Source organism: Pipistrellus hanaki, assembly GCF_964339955.1.
Source record: "Pipistrellus hanaki genome assembly, chromosome: 5".
Lineage (NCBI taxonomy): Eukaryota > Metazoa > Chordata > Mammalia > Chiroptera > Vespertilionidae > Pipistrellus > Pipistrellus hanaki.
Genome location: NC_140507.1, coordinates 100,182,656 through 100,196,925, shown reverse-complemented (window position 1 = coordinate 100,196,925; position 14,270 = coordinate 100,182,656). Strand labels below are relative to the sequence as shown.

At 51.3% G+C, this 14,270-nt stretch overlaps 1 protein-coding gene across 24 annotated transcripts in view; it reads left to right on the top strand.

The window, feature by feature from the left end:
- Positions 1-12,198, top strand: part of CAMK2D (calcium/calmodulin dependent protein kinase II delta) — a 144,637-nt gene extending 132,439 nt beyond the window's left edge. For 11 of the 24 annotated variants that reach the window (XM_084883410.1, XM_084883431.1, XM_084883429.1 and 8 more), the window contains 2 exons: positions 181-229; positions 11,327-12,198. In XM_084883410.1, coding sequence (XP_084739536.1) covers positions 181-220 — 40 coding nt within the window. In that variant the 3' untranslated portion in view covers positions 221-229; positions 11,327-12,198. Of the gene's footprint in view, positions 1-180; positions 230-6,245; positions 6,295-11,326 lie in introns of all 24 variants that reach the window. The other 13 variants (XM_084883412.1, XM_084883411.1, XM_084883409.1 and 10 more) reach the window with 2 other exon arrangements.
- The last annotated feature ends 2,072 nt before the right edge of the window (positions 12,199-14,270 follow it).

Here is a 14,270-nt window from a genome sequence, read left to right as displayed (position 1 = left end):
AGAAAGGGAAGTTACAAGTTACCCAGACATCTCACAGATATGTTATCTTAGAGGCAAAAGGCAAATGGGCTCAGTGAAGAAGATCCAAGTTGATCTTTGGGCCTAGGACATGACTACCCACTATAACCTGTTTGTAGTTAAAATATTTAATTTTCAAACCATCTTTTGTGGTTATTTTAGGTCTCTGAGTTTGCAAGACTGCCATGCAGGCCTCCTCTGAGCTTGTCAGGTTAGCATGTGGCTCTTTTCTTTCTCACATTCCCCTTTTGGTCATTAATCAATCCAAAGGATGCATTGATGACCAACCTTTTGGTTGGATAGTGGAGTCCCACGGCGCTAGAAAGGCTCATTCCTAGGATGTCTCAGTGTCAGCATGTCTTGCTGAATAAGTGGACCACTAGGGATGGAGGCAAGACCATAACCTTAGATGGCATTTGAGGTCGAATTATATATTTTAAAAAGCCAGGTAAATGGGAGGCAGTCAGATCCTATATGTCCTTAAAAAGTATTCTGGATCATTTCTAATTTTCGAGCCACCATGATCCGAGTCTTTTTGCTGTTTGTCTTACATTTTGCCTTTCTGCATCTGATATAACATTTACATATCATGGACAAAAGTAACAATAGTAAACCAATAACAGTGATTAGGAACAGAAGATGTCTAATACTAGACAAGGAAAATTTTAAGGGAACAAAAAACCCTTTACATGTGTTATCATAATTTTTATTAAGCTAATTATATGTTTTCCTCCTTCATCTACTGTCATTTGTACCTTATTTTGTTTGGCCAGATGAATTAAGACTCTCTACTGTTTCATTATCTAGAAGCTCTAATTTCCTTCTGGCCGGTTAGTTCCCATAAAAATGGTTCATGGGGAGGAGTTCAATTTCCCAATACATTGGTGTGGGTGTTTTTTCAGTATTAATATTATCACAGATTTTATGGACATCAGGCAAAGTCATTCTGCCTATAATTTCAGTATTACATCTTATTCTGGTATTATTTAATGTAAACTTGGTGATATTACAGTAAAAATTGCTTTTAACCGTTCCCATCAGACACGCCCCTTTTCTATATACTCTATTGTTATTTGTTGGGGTAGACACAGTAGGCCAGGACTGGGTGAATTCAGTATTCCATATGGATTGGAGTCATAACCATTCACCTTTCCAATTTTCACAGACGGTGAGATGGGTTCACATTGTTTATTATTTTTAAATATGGCCCATCTACTTCCCACTGGAAGTATTCTAGTATTATTGAGGATGGTCCTTACGCCAGCCAGTTGAACTACTGGGAATTTTAAGCTTAGGATTTAACTGGGCTTTTAAAACACAATGTTGTAGGTTGCATTTCCCATTCAAAATTTTCCAAATTCCTAGGGAACCATATGAGTCCCATAAGAGTCTGGCCTGGGCTTCTGCAGCCATTATTGTTGGCATTGTTTCATAGCCACTTCAGATTCCATTTGCATTAGCATAGACAACAGGCCCAGTTGAGTTAGGGTACAGGCACATTCCTATTGTTGGGTTTGGGCATTAGTTTTGTAATCTGTCGAGTCTGTTCTATCCATGAAACTAAGGCTTTATTGTCTTTCCATGCTGCTTCCCACCCTTTTCCTTCTTCCTGAAACAGCATTCCCTCTATATGACCTATTTGAGATAAAGAATCTTTTTCTAATGAATGACTTTCTTCATTAGCTGCAAGTTCAGCTTGTCCAGAATACCAAGGCCAGCCCCTACTCCTCCAAGTATTCCCCTTTTCCTTCTTTTAGGGAGACCAATGTTGTTGGATCCACCAGAAATGTTGTTGCCATGGGGTAGCTATTGCGTGGGAGCAATCAGAGTATACTGAGTGGACCCAAAAATGTTGAGTTTTCTATGCCATAGTTAAATGGGGGGAGGTGACTCCCAAATGAGCTAGAGTTTGGGTATTCCATAGGGCTCCTCAAGAGTCCAGGACACAAGGACAGTGGAGTAATTATAAACATATCTACCCGCCAAGTGATGTCAATAATTCCTGAAATGGGGACCCATTGATTTCTTTCTTGTTTCACAGACATCCAACCATAGAGCATGGCTGGTGAGTCCGAGGACATAATATGCTGTGACAGATAGGCAGGCTGCTACAAGCCTTTTATTCAGGTTTTTATGCCATCATATTCAGGTGTGTTTTTTTTTTTCTTAGCTATTCATCATCTATCTCTATAACCATAGAATATTCATCTAGATAAGATACAATTACAATTCTACCAGTGGAATTACCAGGGAGATATTCTTGGAGGTGTTTGCCTAAGGTGGGTCCTTTATAATAGAGCCAGAAAACAACAACCACAAAAGCTTATATTGATGGTAGAAGACGAATGTGTAGCTAACAAAGCATTAATTTCACTATCATACCTGATAATCAGAACACCATTGTGTACTAGGTGGGAAAGATTAGCAAGTATCCAAGTGAAATTTTTCATATCTAATAAGGGAGGAGGTCTGGGAGGCAGATATTATTTCCACTAGGGAACCATAAGGATAATAAGAATATGAAAATTATTTTATGTACATTCAATCAGTAACAATCAGATGATATAAAAGCAAGCAGTATCAGTTTGTGAGCATACAGGCCTTGTTGACGTCATCTTTGGATAGCTGTCTGCCTCTGTGGTCAGCAACTTCTCGTCCTCGAAAGTTCTCAGCTGTTTCTTGTCCTTGAAAAGTCTTTGATCTCCGCTGCAGATGGTGTCAGAGATGGGAGTAGACGTCCATTCACAGACAGGTGCCTTTTTTACACGAGAAATGTGAATCCATGAGCTAACTCCTTTAAGTTTAGTTAGTAATACCTGGTAAGGTTCCTTCGAATGAGGTTGGAGAGAGTCTTTTATTTGATGTCTTTCCAATACACCAGATCTCCTTGTTGTAAGCTATGATCTTTGAAGTCTTCGTCTCCTGGGAGCACACTGTGAAATGAATCTGTTACCAATTTGTTCCTACAATGCAGAATGTCTGCTCTTTACTTTTCTCTATATTCGGGAAACCAAAGATTTAAAAGTCAACAATATTTTAAACAGAATCATAAGAATAATTAACCTCAATTTATTTAGTCCCATAGTTGTTATTGTTTATCCTGATTATTGGCCTGTAGTTTCTGAATTCAGTTATTCCTTGAAATTCTATAAATCTTCATCCAGTTCAAAAATGAACTGCTTAGAAGCCTGCAAGTTAGAATAAGTCAAGTCCTTTTCATGGATTTTTCTAAACATATATACCTACAAATGCATTAGAATAAAGCTATCCATAAATGACAAAAATTTTAAAGTGGCGTGGTTATAGATTTGATAAAAACTTTGCTTTTCTATAAAATATAACATTCCAAGATAACAATTTCTTTGTTAAGTAATAATCCCTGTAAAATGATAGAGAATAATATAAAATTTGTATACCTTTAGATTCAATTATAATTTCAGCATATAAAGAATAATATGTAAGATTTTAAAATGAGGCACATGACTTATTGCAAGCAGTGTTTTGAGCATTGAAAATAATTAATAAACTCCCAATATGTGAAAATCAAATCCCCAGAGTATCATTGGCAGACGCCCCCACAGGGAATCATGACGCTTGGCTTGCCAGTGTCCCTGCTGTACACATGCTGTTCTAAAGTTTCCTGTTTAAACTTGACTCTGAGAATCTTTGTAAGTTCCTTTCTGAAGCAGAGTGCTTTAATAATGCACATTTTTTTGCTCTTGATTGAAGCACAGCCACACAGTCTTTCCCGATTGACTAATTCAAAGGGAGGGGTTGGCCCTTGCTCTTTCAATGGGAGCAGGAGCCATGCGGTCATGGTGGCTGCCAAGTCACAATCCAAAATGGAGGCTGTCTAAACTGTTCCTTGACAGAAAAGGTGATTTTGTTTATTCTCGCAATAAATAAGGAAAGAGCAAACTGAAACCCCGAAAAAATAGCCACAATTATATTGCAGACAGACAGACAGAAATCTCACTATTTCTGGAGGATGAACCCTAAGAGGGAGAACAAGAAGAGTCCCCAAGATAAAGAATTCTTGGCAGCTGCTGGGACGTTCTTGCAACCTCTCTCAAGCTTTCAACCACTCCACCCACAACTAGGCTTCCCCTGAGTGGGACTTGCCTCTTCTTTCAACAAATCAAACAACAACAAAGAGGCACAAAACATCAACACTCTTATACAGGCGCACAGAACACACTAACAGCTTACACCAGAGAATGTCCAGCATTAAAGTTTCCAAAGCAGAGTCTTTGGTCCCCCGATCGGGAATTGCCCTCTCTGGAGTTTCGGTATATTCCCAATGGACTATTCAGAAATGGGTGGGGTCTTTTCTTGTTGCCTCCAAATCAGAGACCTGCTTCCTACAGGGAAAAACAAGGTGTGGGCATTTATTAACTTCAGAATAGTTCTGAGACAGTCTCTAAAATTCTTTATTCATTTCCATCTTATTGGAAGAAAAAAAAAAATGTTCTATGCTTTTTCTTAGGAGCTTCTAGTTTCCAAATCAAGATATTCTTCCATATCCTCAGTTTAATTCGAGAGCTGGCATTTTCTAATTCCTGCATGCAAAGTATTAACATAGGTATCCCAAACAACTGCATTGTTCTTGGCCATTCCTCAGTTAATATTTTCTAGTTAAATCTTCTCCTATCTGTAAAGTACTTGCAAGTAAAGGCTTCTTACCAGGAGTATTAAATGAGGGCTGGGGTCTTGGGAGCTTCTAGCCTTGGAGGCACAATTTCCCATGTTAATTTTATTTTTATTTTTGGATATCTGTAGTCTGAGCAACTTTAGATATGTTATGTAGTGGGTCAAATGTGGCCTCAGTTTCTCTCCCAGCTGTCTAAAACCACAGGAAAGGTTCGGGGCCTGGCCTGGGCAGACCAAGTCTTATGGTGTTCCCCTAGATAAGCCATTTAGTTAACAGTCGTGTCAGGACTTCCAGGTGGGACTCCTGCATATCTGACATCTCCACAAAATTCTTAGTCACCTAAGAACACCCCAGAAATGGGACTATTCTTAAAAAAAAAAAGTTGCCCCTTTATTTTAGAAGCTGAATGAGTTCAGCTCACTTATACGGCAAAGGTTATTTTTGCTCAGACTCTCAGCAATTTCCATTGAAAAGCCAAAATCAAAACCAGCCACCCATTTCTTTCCTCCAATTACGCCTTAGCCTGGGTTCTGCCAACCCTTAACCTGGGGTTCTGTCAACCCTGGTTCCACCTCAAGGATTTTAAAACAGCTCAAATAAAGTCAGACCCTCTACCAAAGCGAGGGAAGGTCCTAATCCAAGAGACAACTCACCCACTTTCACCCAGTGGGCAGAGAGCTGGCGGGCTCAACGGGCCCTTAGCTGGATCCTAGCTCCATCCAAGTCCAAGGGATGATTGCTGGTGAATTTTTTTTTTAATCCTGCCATGACTAATCCAATTAATGTTAAGAAAAAAACATTGAAACCTGTAAAGAATTTTTGTGAGTTTATTTGAGCCAAAACTGTCCACATATGCTGGGAAGCAGAACCTCAATGGATTGAGATAATGCTCTGAAGAATGGCGGGTTACATTTCTCTATTTATACACTGAAATCAAAGGAGGGACATAGGTGGGTTACATGAAATTCATTGGTGATGGAGTAAGGAGACGGGAGAAAGCAAAGCGGTGGGAAACCCCTGGGATTGGATAAAAAGTAAAATGATGCCAAAACCGGTTTAGCTCAGTGGATAGAGCGTTGGTCTGCGGACTGAAAGGTCCCAGGTTCGATTCTGGTCAAGAGCATGTACCTTGGTTGCGGGCACATCCGTGGAAGGGGGTGTGCAGGAGGCAGCTGGTCGGTGTTTCTCTCTCGTTGATGTTTCTAGCTCTCTATCCCTCTCCCTTCCTCTCTGTAAAAAAATCAATAAAATATATTTAAAAAAATAATAAAATAAAATGATGGACACACACTTAGGTGAGTACAGGAACAATTAACATGATAACAAAGGAATTTGAGGCATCTGTCCTGGCGCCCACCATGTTTGGTTGTGCCCCAGGGGCTCCAGAAAAAGGGAAGTTACAAGTTACTCAGACATCTCACAGATATGTTATCTTAGAGGCAAAAGGCAAATGGGCTCAGTGAAGAAGATCCAAGTTGATCTTTGGGAAAATATCGGCCTAGGACATGACTACCCACTATAACCTGTTTGTAGTTAAAATATTTAATTTTCAAACCATCTTTTGTGGTTATTTTAGGTCTCTGAGTTTGCAAGATTGACATGCAGGCCTCATCTGAGCTTATCAGGTTAGCATGTGGGTCTTTTCTTTCACACCACCGAGTAAGTGTCCCTCAAGTAAGTGTCCCCGCGGCGCCCACCGAGTAAGTTTCCCCCAAGTAAGTGTCCCCGCGGATCCCACCGAGTAAGTGTCCCCGCGGATCCCACCGAGTAAGTGTCCCCAAGGTGCCCACCGAGTAAGTGTCCCCCAAGTAAGTGTCCCCCAAGTAAGTGTCCCCGCGGATCCCACCGAGTAAGTGTCCCCAAGGTGCCCACCGAGTAAGTGTCCCCCAAATCAGTGTCTCCGCGGTGCCCACAGAGTAAGTGTCCCCCAAGTAAGTGTCCCCCAAGTCAGTGTCCCCGCGGCGCCCACCGAGTAAGTGTCCCCCAAATCAGTGTCTCCGCGGTGCCCACAGAGTAAGTGTCCCCGCGGCGCCCACAGAATAAGTGTCCCCGCGGTGCCCACCGAGTAGGTGTCCCCCAAGTAAGTGTCCCCGCGGTGCTCACCGAGTAAGTGTCCCCCAAGTAAGTGTCCCTGCGGTGCTCACTGAGTAAGTGTCCCCGCTGTGCCCACCAAGTGTCCCCCAAGTAAGTGTCCCCGCGGCGCCCACCAAGTAAGTGTCCCCACTGTGCCCACCAAGTAAGTGTCCCCCAAGTAAGTGTCCCCGCGGCACCCATAGAGTAAGTGTCCCCGTGGTGCCCACCTAGTAAGTGTCCCCGTGGTGCCCACCAAGTAAGTGTCCCCCAAGTCAGTGTCCCCACGGCGCCCACCGAGTGTCCCAGCCGCCAGGCTGTCACTCAGGCACTGCCCCCAGAGGGCAGCACACGTGGGAGTGGGTAAAACCCGGAGACAGTCTCCAGTTCTCCGGAGGCGGGCCATGGGTCCGGTGTGGGCTGACCGCCACAGCGTCTCCCTGTAGGGCCAGGCGGAAGCCAGGGCGCCTCGGGCTGGGCTGTGAGCACCACTCGGGCCGTGTGGGAGGATGGCTGACATCACTGGCGCAGGGGCAGTGGGGGGCTGAGGAGGGATATCGGAGCTCTCTAAAGTGTGTGTCACCTCGGGTGCCTCAGCCCAAGGCCACCCACCAGCTGGTCACAGACGTCACTCACTGACTTCTTACTTTGTTATCTTTTTTATTTAAGTCGGTTGGGGTGACAGTCACCATGAACATACAGGTTTCAGGTGTGGGTTTCTGTGTGACAAGGTCGGTGCGTTGCACCGTGTGTCCACCACCCAGAGTCACATTTCTCTGTCCCCTCACATTAGGCCCTTCTCCCCCAGCCTTCCCTCTGGCAACCCCCACTGTTCCTGCTGGCTGTTCCCAAGTTTCAGTTTTATAACCCACATGTGAGTGGAGTCACATGGCCTTAGCCTTTTCTGGCTGATGTTTTCACCCAGCACAGTGTTCTCAAGGTCCCTCCATGGCACTGTTTCGTCCTTCCTGGTGGCTGAGTGTATTCCATTGTGTGTATGGACCACGTCTTCTGTGTCCGGTCCTGTCACGGGACACTGTGGTTGTTGCCATGTCTTAGCCACCGTGAATAATGCTGCAAGGAACACAGGGGGGCATATATCTTTGTGATACATGACTTCGAGTTTTTTGGGTACATACGCAGAGAGGGACTGCTGGGTGGTATGGTAGCTTTATTCTTAATTTTCTGAGGAATCGCCAGACTGCTTTCCATAGTGGCTGTAGCCGTCTATATTCTCACCAGCAGGGAGTGAGGGTTCCCTTTTCTCCACACCCTCTCCAGCACGTGTCATTGCTTGTCTTATTGATAATGGCCACTCTAACAGATGTGAGGTGGTATATCGTTGTAGTTTTGATTTACGCTTCCCTAATTGCCAATGAGGTTGAATATCTTTTTATATACTAGTGACCTAGTGCATGAAATTCGTGCACAGCACGGGAGGGGTTCCCTCAGCCCAGCCTGCACCCTCTCCCGTTGGGGATGTCCAACTGCCGGCTTAGGCCCAATCCCACAGGCCTAAACCAGCAGTTGGAATCCCTCTCACAATCTGGGACTGTTGGCCCCTAACCACCCACCTGCCTGCCTGCCTGCCTGATTGACCCTAACTGCTTCTGCCTACTTGATCACCCCTAACTGCCCTCCCCTGCCAACCTGATCTCACCCCCAACTGACCTCTATGCTTTGGCCACCACCACCGTGGATTTGTCTGGAAGGAAATCACATGTCTGGGATATGGCTGGTCGACTCGATATAATTAGCATATTACCCTTTTTGGTAGTGTAGATAGATTATATAGGATAGGATTGCTTATCAGGAGATCCTCTTGGCAAAAATACATAATCCCTATATATGGACTAATAGCCAGTCATATGCACTATACTGCCAAACCAGTAATTAAAAAATTGAACCACTTTCTTATACCTTACACCAAACAGCTGTTGCCCTTAAAACCCTTCCTCAGCCTCCACCTTAGGTTCTGCCTTCTCAGTTCACCCAGATTAGGTTCTGATTGGTCAGTTTCTATGCCAGTCAGCGTCAAAAGCTCCACTTCCTAGGCAGCCATTGGCTCCTCACACTTCACCTAGATTTGGTTCTGATTGGTTAGTATCTATGCCATTCAGTGTCTTTGAGCCTATCTCCAGGCCTGATCAGAGACGGGACTGATCAGCAGCCCCCGTGGAGGCCTGGAGAGAAAGAGAGGCAAGGGCTGATCAACAGCTGCCACTGAGGCTACAGATCAGACCCTGCTTCTCTCCCCGGGCCTCTCTTCGGGCCCGATCCGCAGTCAGTGCTGGGTCGCTGCACCCTCAGCAGCAGCAGTCAGAGTGCTAGGTTGCCATGGCTACCTCCAGGACTGACTTCCAGTTGGTGGAGCCTTTGGTTGGTACGTTTTTATATATTAGGACTGGATATTCATATTTCTTAGAGGAGGTGTGTTTTCAGGTCCTCTGCCCACTGTTTGAGTGGGTCACTTGTTTGGAGTTGAGTTTTATGAGTTCTGTATATTTTGATCAAACCTTTGTGGGAGCTACTGTTGCAAATATCATCTCCCACCTGGCTGGCCTCTGTTTTGTCATCAGTTACTTCTGTGCAGCTTTTTATGTTGATAAAGTTCCATTAATTTGTCTTTGCCTGTACTTCCCTGGCCTTTGGGGTCAAGTTCATAAAATGTTCTCTACAATCCATTTGGTACCTATATTTTCACCTGTGTAACTTATTGTTTCGGGCTTTATATTTAGGTCTTTGATCCATTTTGAATTAATTTTTTAATGTTTTTACTTATTTCAGAGGGAAGGGAGAGGAAGCTAGAAACTTCAATAATGAGAGAGAATCATTGATTGGCTGCCTCACACACACATACCCCCACCACCACCAGGGAATGAGCCTGCAACTCTGGCATGTGCCTTGATGGAAGTCGAACCAGGCATGACTTCCTGGTTCATGGGTCAACCTGAGCCAGACAAGCCGGGCTTGAATTAACTTGTACATGGGGACAAACTGCAATCCAGTTTCATTCGTCGTTTGCATGTGGCTTTCCAGTTTTCCCAGCACCATTTATTGAAGAGACCATCTTTACTCCATTGTGTTTTTGGCTGCTTTGGTGAAAATTATCTGCCCATGTGCCTGTGGTTTTATATCTGTTCCATTGGTCTGTGTGTCTGTTTCTCAGCCAATGCCATGCTTTTTTGATTATGTAGCTCTGTAGTATAATTTGAAGCTGATACCTCCAGCTTCTTTCTTTTTTCTCAGGGTTGCTTTGGCTGTTCGGGGTCTTTTGTGGTTCCATACAAATCTAATGATTTCTCATTCTATTTCTTTAAAAAAGGACATTGGGATTTTGACAAGGAATGCACTAAATCTGCATATTGCTTTGGGTAATATGGCCATTTTAACTAGTTGATTCTTCCAACCCTTCCTTGAGCACAAAATATTTTTCCATTATGCTCTGTCTTTTTAAATCTCTTTTAATAATGCCTTGTAATTTTTGGTATATAAGTCTTTCATGCTCCTTATTAAGTTTATTCCTAGGTATTCTTTTGGTTGCAGTTGCCAAAGGAATTGTTTTGTTTTTGTGTCGTGTCTTTTTCTGGAGTTTCGTTGTCAGTGTAGAGGAAGGCAGTGGGTTTGCACAATGATTTTTGTATCCCACAGCTTGACTGTGTTTGTTGTTTCTGGTTTTTGTGGAGTCTTAGGATTTTCTCTGCAGCATCATGACATCCGCACAGGCAGGGCAGAGCTCGGGGACACGGAGGAGGCCGGCAGTGCCTGGACACGGGCTGGGTGGAGGGGTGCAGCGCCCCCTGCAGTGGAGGGCCTGGCGGGAGCAGGGCTGATGAGAAGCGAGAGGGTGTCTCTCTGTGCAGGTGTGGCCTCTCCTGATCCCAGCGGTTCTCTCGCCAGGTTCACCCCTTACTGTCGGGGGGGAGGGGTGAAGGTCACACAGCGCACAGTCTCACCCCAGAGATTCGCCCCGTCCAGACCTCGCCAGGTGCACGGGGATGAGGCTGGGTCTGTCAAAAGTGCATCCACTTGGAGAAACGAGAAGTGGACCTGCCGTCTAAAGACCATGCTGTGCACAAGGAATGTCACAATCATGAGAAACCCATTTGGGTGGTTTTTACCCCAAAGAGGGACGGGACAGATGGCCGTCCACGTGCAGAGGGCAGCGTCCTACAGGCCGAGGCGCCCCGTCCCGGTGTCCCCGAGCCGCTGTGCCCGAGGCCGGAGTCAGCGCGGCCTCTCTCGCCCACTCCTGTCCCTCGCGAAGCACTTCCGGTGGCCGGCCTCTCAGGCTCGTACCCCGTGTCCTGTGAGCGCCACTGCCTGCCCGGACCGGGCGTCCAGAGCTGCGTGGCTGCTCCCGAGTTTCCCCCGCTGACACGCAGTGGGAGCGCGCAGGGCCTGCTCCTCCCTCACTCGCTGCTCCCTGTATGGAGCCTGGCCGCTCTCGCAGCTCTGCCCGTGCAGACGGCTCCATGGGTGTGGGCTCTGGCACACGTGTGGGTCTCATGACGGCCGCTCCCCTTTGGCAGACCTCAGCCGGCTCAGCCCCGAGGCCGTGCTAACTTCTCCCCTTCCTCCTGGCAGCTGAGCACCGTGCCACGGCCTCGCGTCTCCGGCCCGGACGGACCGCCCTGCGCCTGCGGAGGCGGGAGGCGGCCGGCCCGCGCCACGTCCCGCCATCGCCCTGCTGTCCATGTGTGCCGCGGACAGCCCGGAGGCCGTCCAGGCCCGAGGACCGCCTGCTCCTCGCCTGCTCCTGCCAAGACGCCGGCCCTCGTCCGGACGGCGCGCGAACGTTCCTTCTACCGCTGTCCCCGCTCGGGTGTTGACGGAAAGGCCGGACCCTGTTCCTGGCGGGCCCGGCAGTGGCGGCTGCCCGAGGGTGCGCGCTGCCGGGACCGCTGGCTGACCTTTCTGTCCCTCCGATCTGCTCTGCTTTCTCTCCTTCCCATTTCTAATTTTCCCATCCTCCTCCGCTTTGCTGCCGCTGTGTGAGAAGTGGGTGTGTGCAACCAGGGAAATGGAGCTTCCCACCTGCAGGGCCGCCCGGGCGGGCCGTCCTCAGCGCTCTGAACTGGGGTGCCTGCGCTTCTCGGGGTCCCGCTCACACTCTGGGGGCTCCCTCCCGGGCCCCGGGCAGGGCTGGTGCGGGCCCGCCCTCCGTCCGCTGTCCGTGTCTGCCGCCCGCTGCATGCCGCTGGTCCCGCCCGCCCTCCCCGCAGGCGCAGCGCCCGCCGCCCGCCGCCCGGGGCCCTCCGCGCGCACGTGTCAGTCAGTGAACGCCGAGCTGTGAAGTGGCCGCTCCTCCCTGTGCCCCGCGCGGCTGCACGGGGCACGCTGCCTGCGGGGCACCGGGGCCTGGCGCTCCGTGCGGGAGCACCGCAGCTGCCCAGGCCCTGCCCAGGCCTCGCCGTGCGGCCGACGTGTTTAAGTTAATAAACCTGTGGTTTCTGCTGGCCGCGCGTCCGACTCCCTTCTTAGGAACGGGCTCTGGCACCATGTCCCCCGCGGGGCGCAGCGCGAACTTGTCCCGAGACGAGGTGCTGGGAGCGGAGGGTCCCTCCCAGCCGGGCTGACCGGACCTCCATCTCAGTGCTCAGCTGCACCCTCCCGCTGGTTACCTGTGTGTCCAGACCATCCTCCCCGCAGCCCAGGCTCCCCTCTGCCACCAGCTCCCAGTCCTCGTGGTCTCCACCCTCCCCAGCCTCGTCCCCTCCGCGGGCGCATGGGGGGGGAGAGGAGGGTCTGGGAGGGGGGAGGGAGATGGGCTGGGAGGGGGGAGGGGGAGTTGCAGTTGAAGGGGAGGGCTGGGGAGGGGAGGGAGGGCTTGGGAGCGGGGAGGGGGAGGGGTGGGAGCGGGGAGGGGGAGTTGCAGCTGAGGGGGGGCTGGGGGAGGGGAGGGGGAGGGGCTAAGAGGGGGGAGGGAGAGGGGCTGGGATGGGGGGAGGGAGAGGGGCTGGGAGGGGGAGGGGCTGGGAGAGGGGAGGGGCTGGGTGGGGGGAGGGAGAGGGGCTAGGAGGGGGAGGGGCTGGGAGTGGGGAGGGGGAGGCACTGGGTGGGGGAGGGGCTGGGAGGGGGAGGGGGAGGGGCTGGGAGAGGGGAGGGGCTGGGTGGGGGGAGGGAGAGGGGCTGGGAGGGGGAGGGGCTGGGAGAGGGGAGGGGCTGGGTGGGGGGAGGGAGAGGGGCTAGGAGGGGGAGGGGCTGGGAGTGGGGAGGGGGAGGCACTGGGTGGGGGAGGGGCTGGGAGGGGGAGGGGGAGGGGCTGGGAGAGGGGAGGGGCTGGGTGGGGGGAGGGAGAGGGGCTGGGAGGGGGAGGGGCTGGGAGAGGGGAGGGGCTGGGTGGGGGGAGGGAGAGGGGCTAGGAGGGGGAGGGGCTGGGAGGGGGAGGGGCTGGGAGAGGGGAGGGGCTGGGTGGGGGGAGGGAGAGGGGCTAGGAGGGGGAGGGGCTGGGAGTGGGGAGGGGGAGGCACTGGGTGGGGAGGGGCTGGGAGGGGGAGGGGGAGGGAGAGGGGTGGGAGCGGGGAGGGGGAGTTGCAGCTGAGGGGGGGCTGCGGGAGGGGAGGGGAGGGCAGAGGGCACACCCTGGTGGGCCCGTGGGGAACTGGAGCTGCAGGAGGCCAGGCCTTGAGCGGCACCTCTGCCTGGGTCCCGCGAGCGAGAGCACAGGCCGGGGTGGGAGGCTCTGAGCGGGGCCGGTGCCGGCGGCCCCCGCCCGCCCCCGCCCTCAGCAGGAGGGCCAGGTGGGCCTCCCAGGGCGGACGGAGGGAGGAGCCGGAGTCCGGGCAGGTCCGCGGGGCCCAGGCTGCGGCCTATGGCCTGCGGGCACTCGGGGGTCCCGGGGCGCACAGCACCCGCTCCCTGGGCCCTTAGGCCTCGTCATCGTGAACAGGTTTTGACAAAACAAAAGCCACAGAAAGGAGCGCGAAGCACAGCCTGGCTGGCAGGGTCCGTCCCGCTGGCTGAAGGCGGCTCAGGCCGGGTCCACCTCACTGGACTTCCCAGTGGAGTCCTGAGCGGCCGAGGCCTGTCAGAGCTGTCACTGTCTCCATGGCGACAGGCCGCCTGCACTGCCCTGCCCTCCGCCCGCACCCGTGTCGCTCCACTGGCTGCTGCCACCTGCCCCTCCTCACCCGCCGAGACCCCTTTCCCGCAGGGCCCCCAATGAGAACCCGGGGGCCTGTGCTTGGCTGCGGCCAGGAGAGCGGGAAGCCCTGCCCCCGGCCCCCCCCCGGGTCCCCCAGGGCCCCCCGCGCCCCGGGCAGGTGGGCCGGAGCCCGGCGGACAGCTGTCATGTCGCCCCATCCGCACCAGGGCCCAGGAAGCCGGCCCCTCCCCCCTCCGGAGCCTCGCCCAGCGTGGAACCCGCTTCTCCGGGGCTCACCTTTGAGCCGCCTCCGCCAGCGCAGGAGGAAGCTGCTCTAGGGCCTCCCTCGGCCTGTGCGTCCCTGGGTGTCTGCCCTGAGGAGCCGCGGGCAGCTATGCACCAGCCGGGGGAGCACGGGGACCCTGTCCCTCTGTCTGCGGAGCG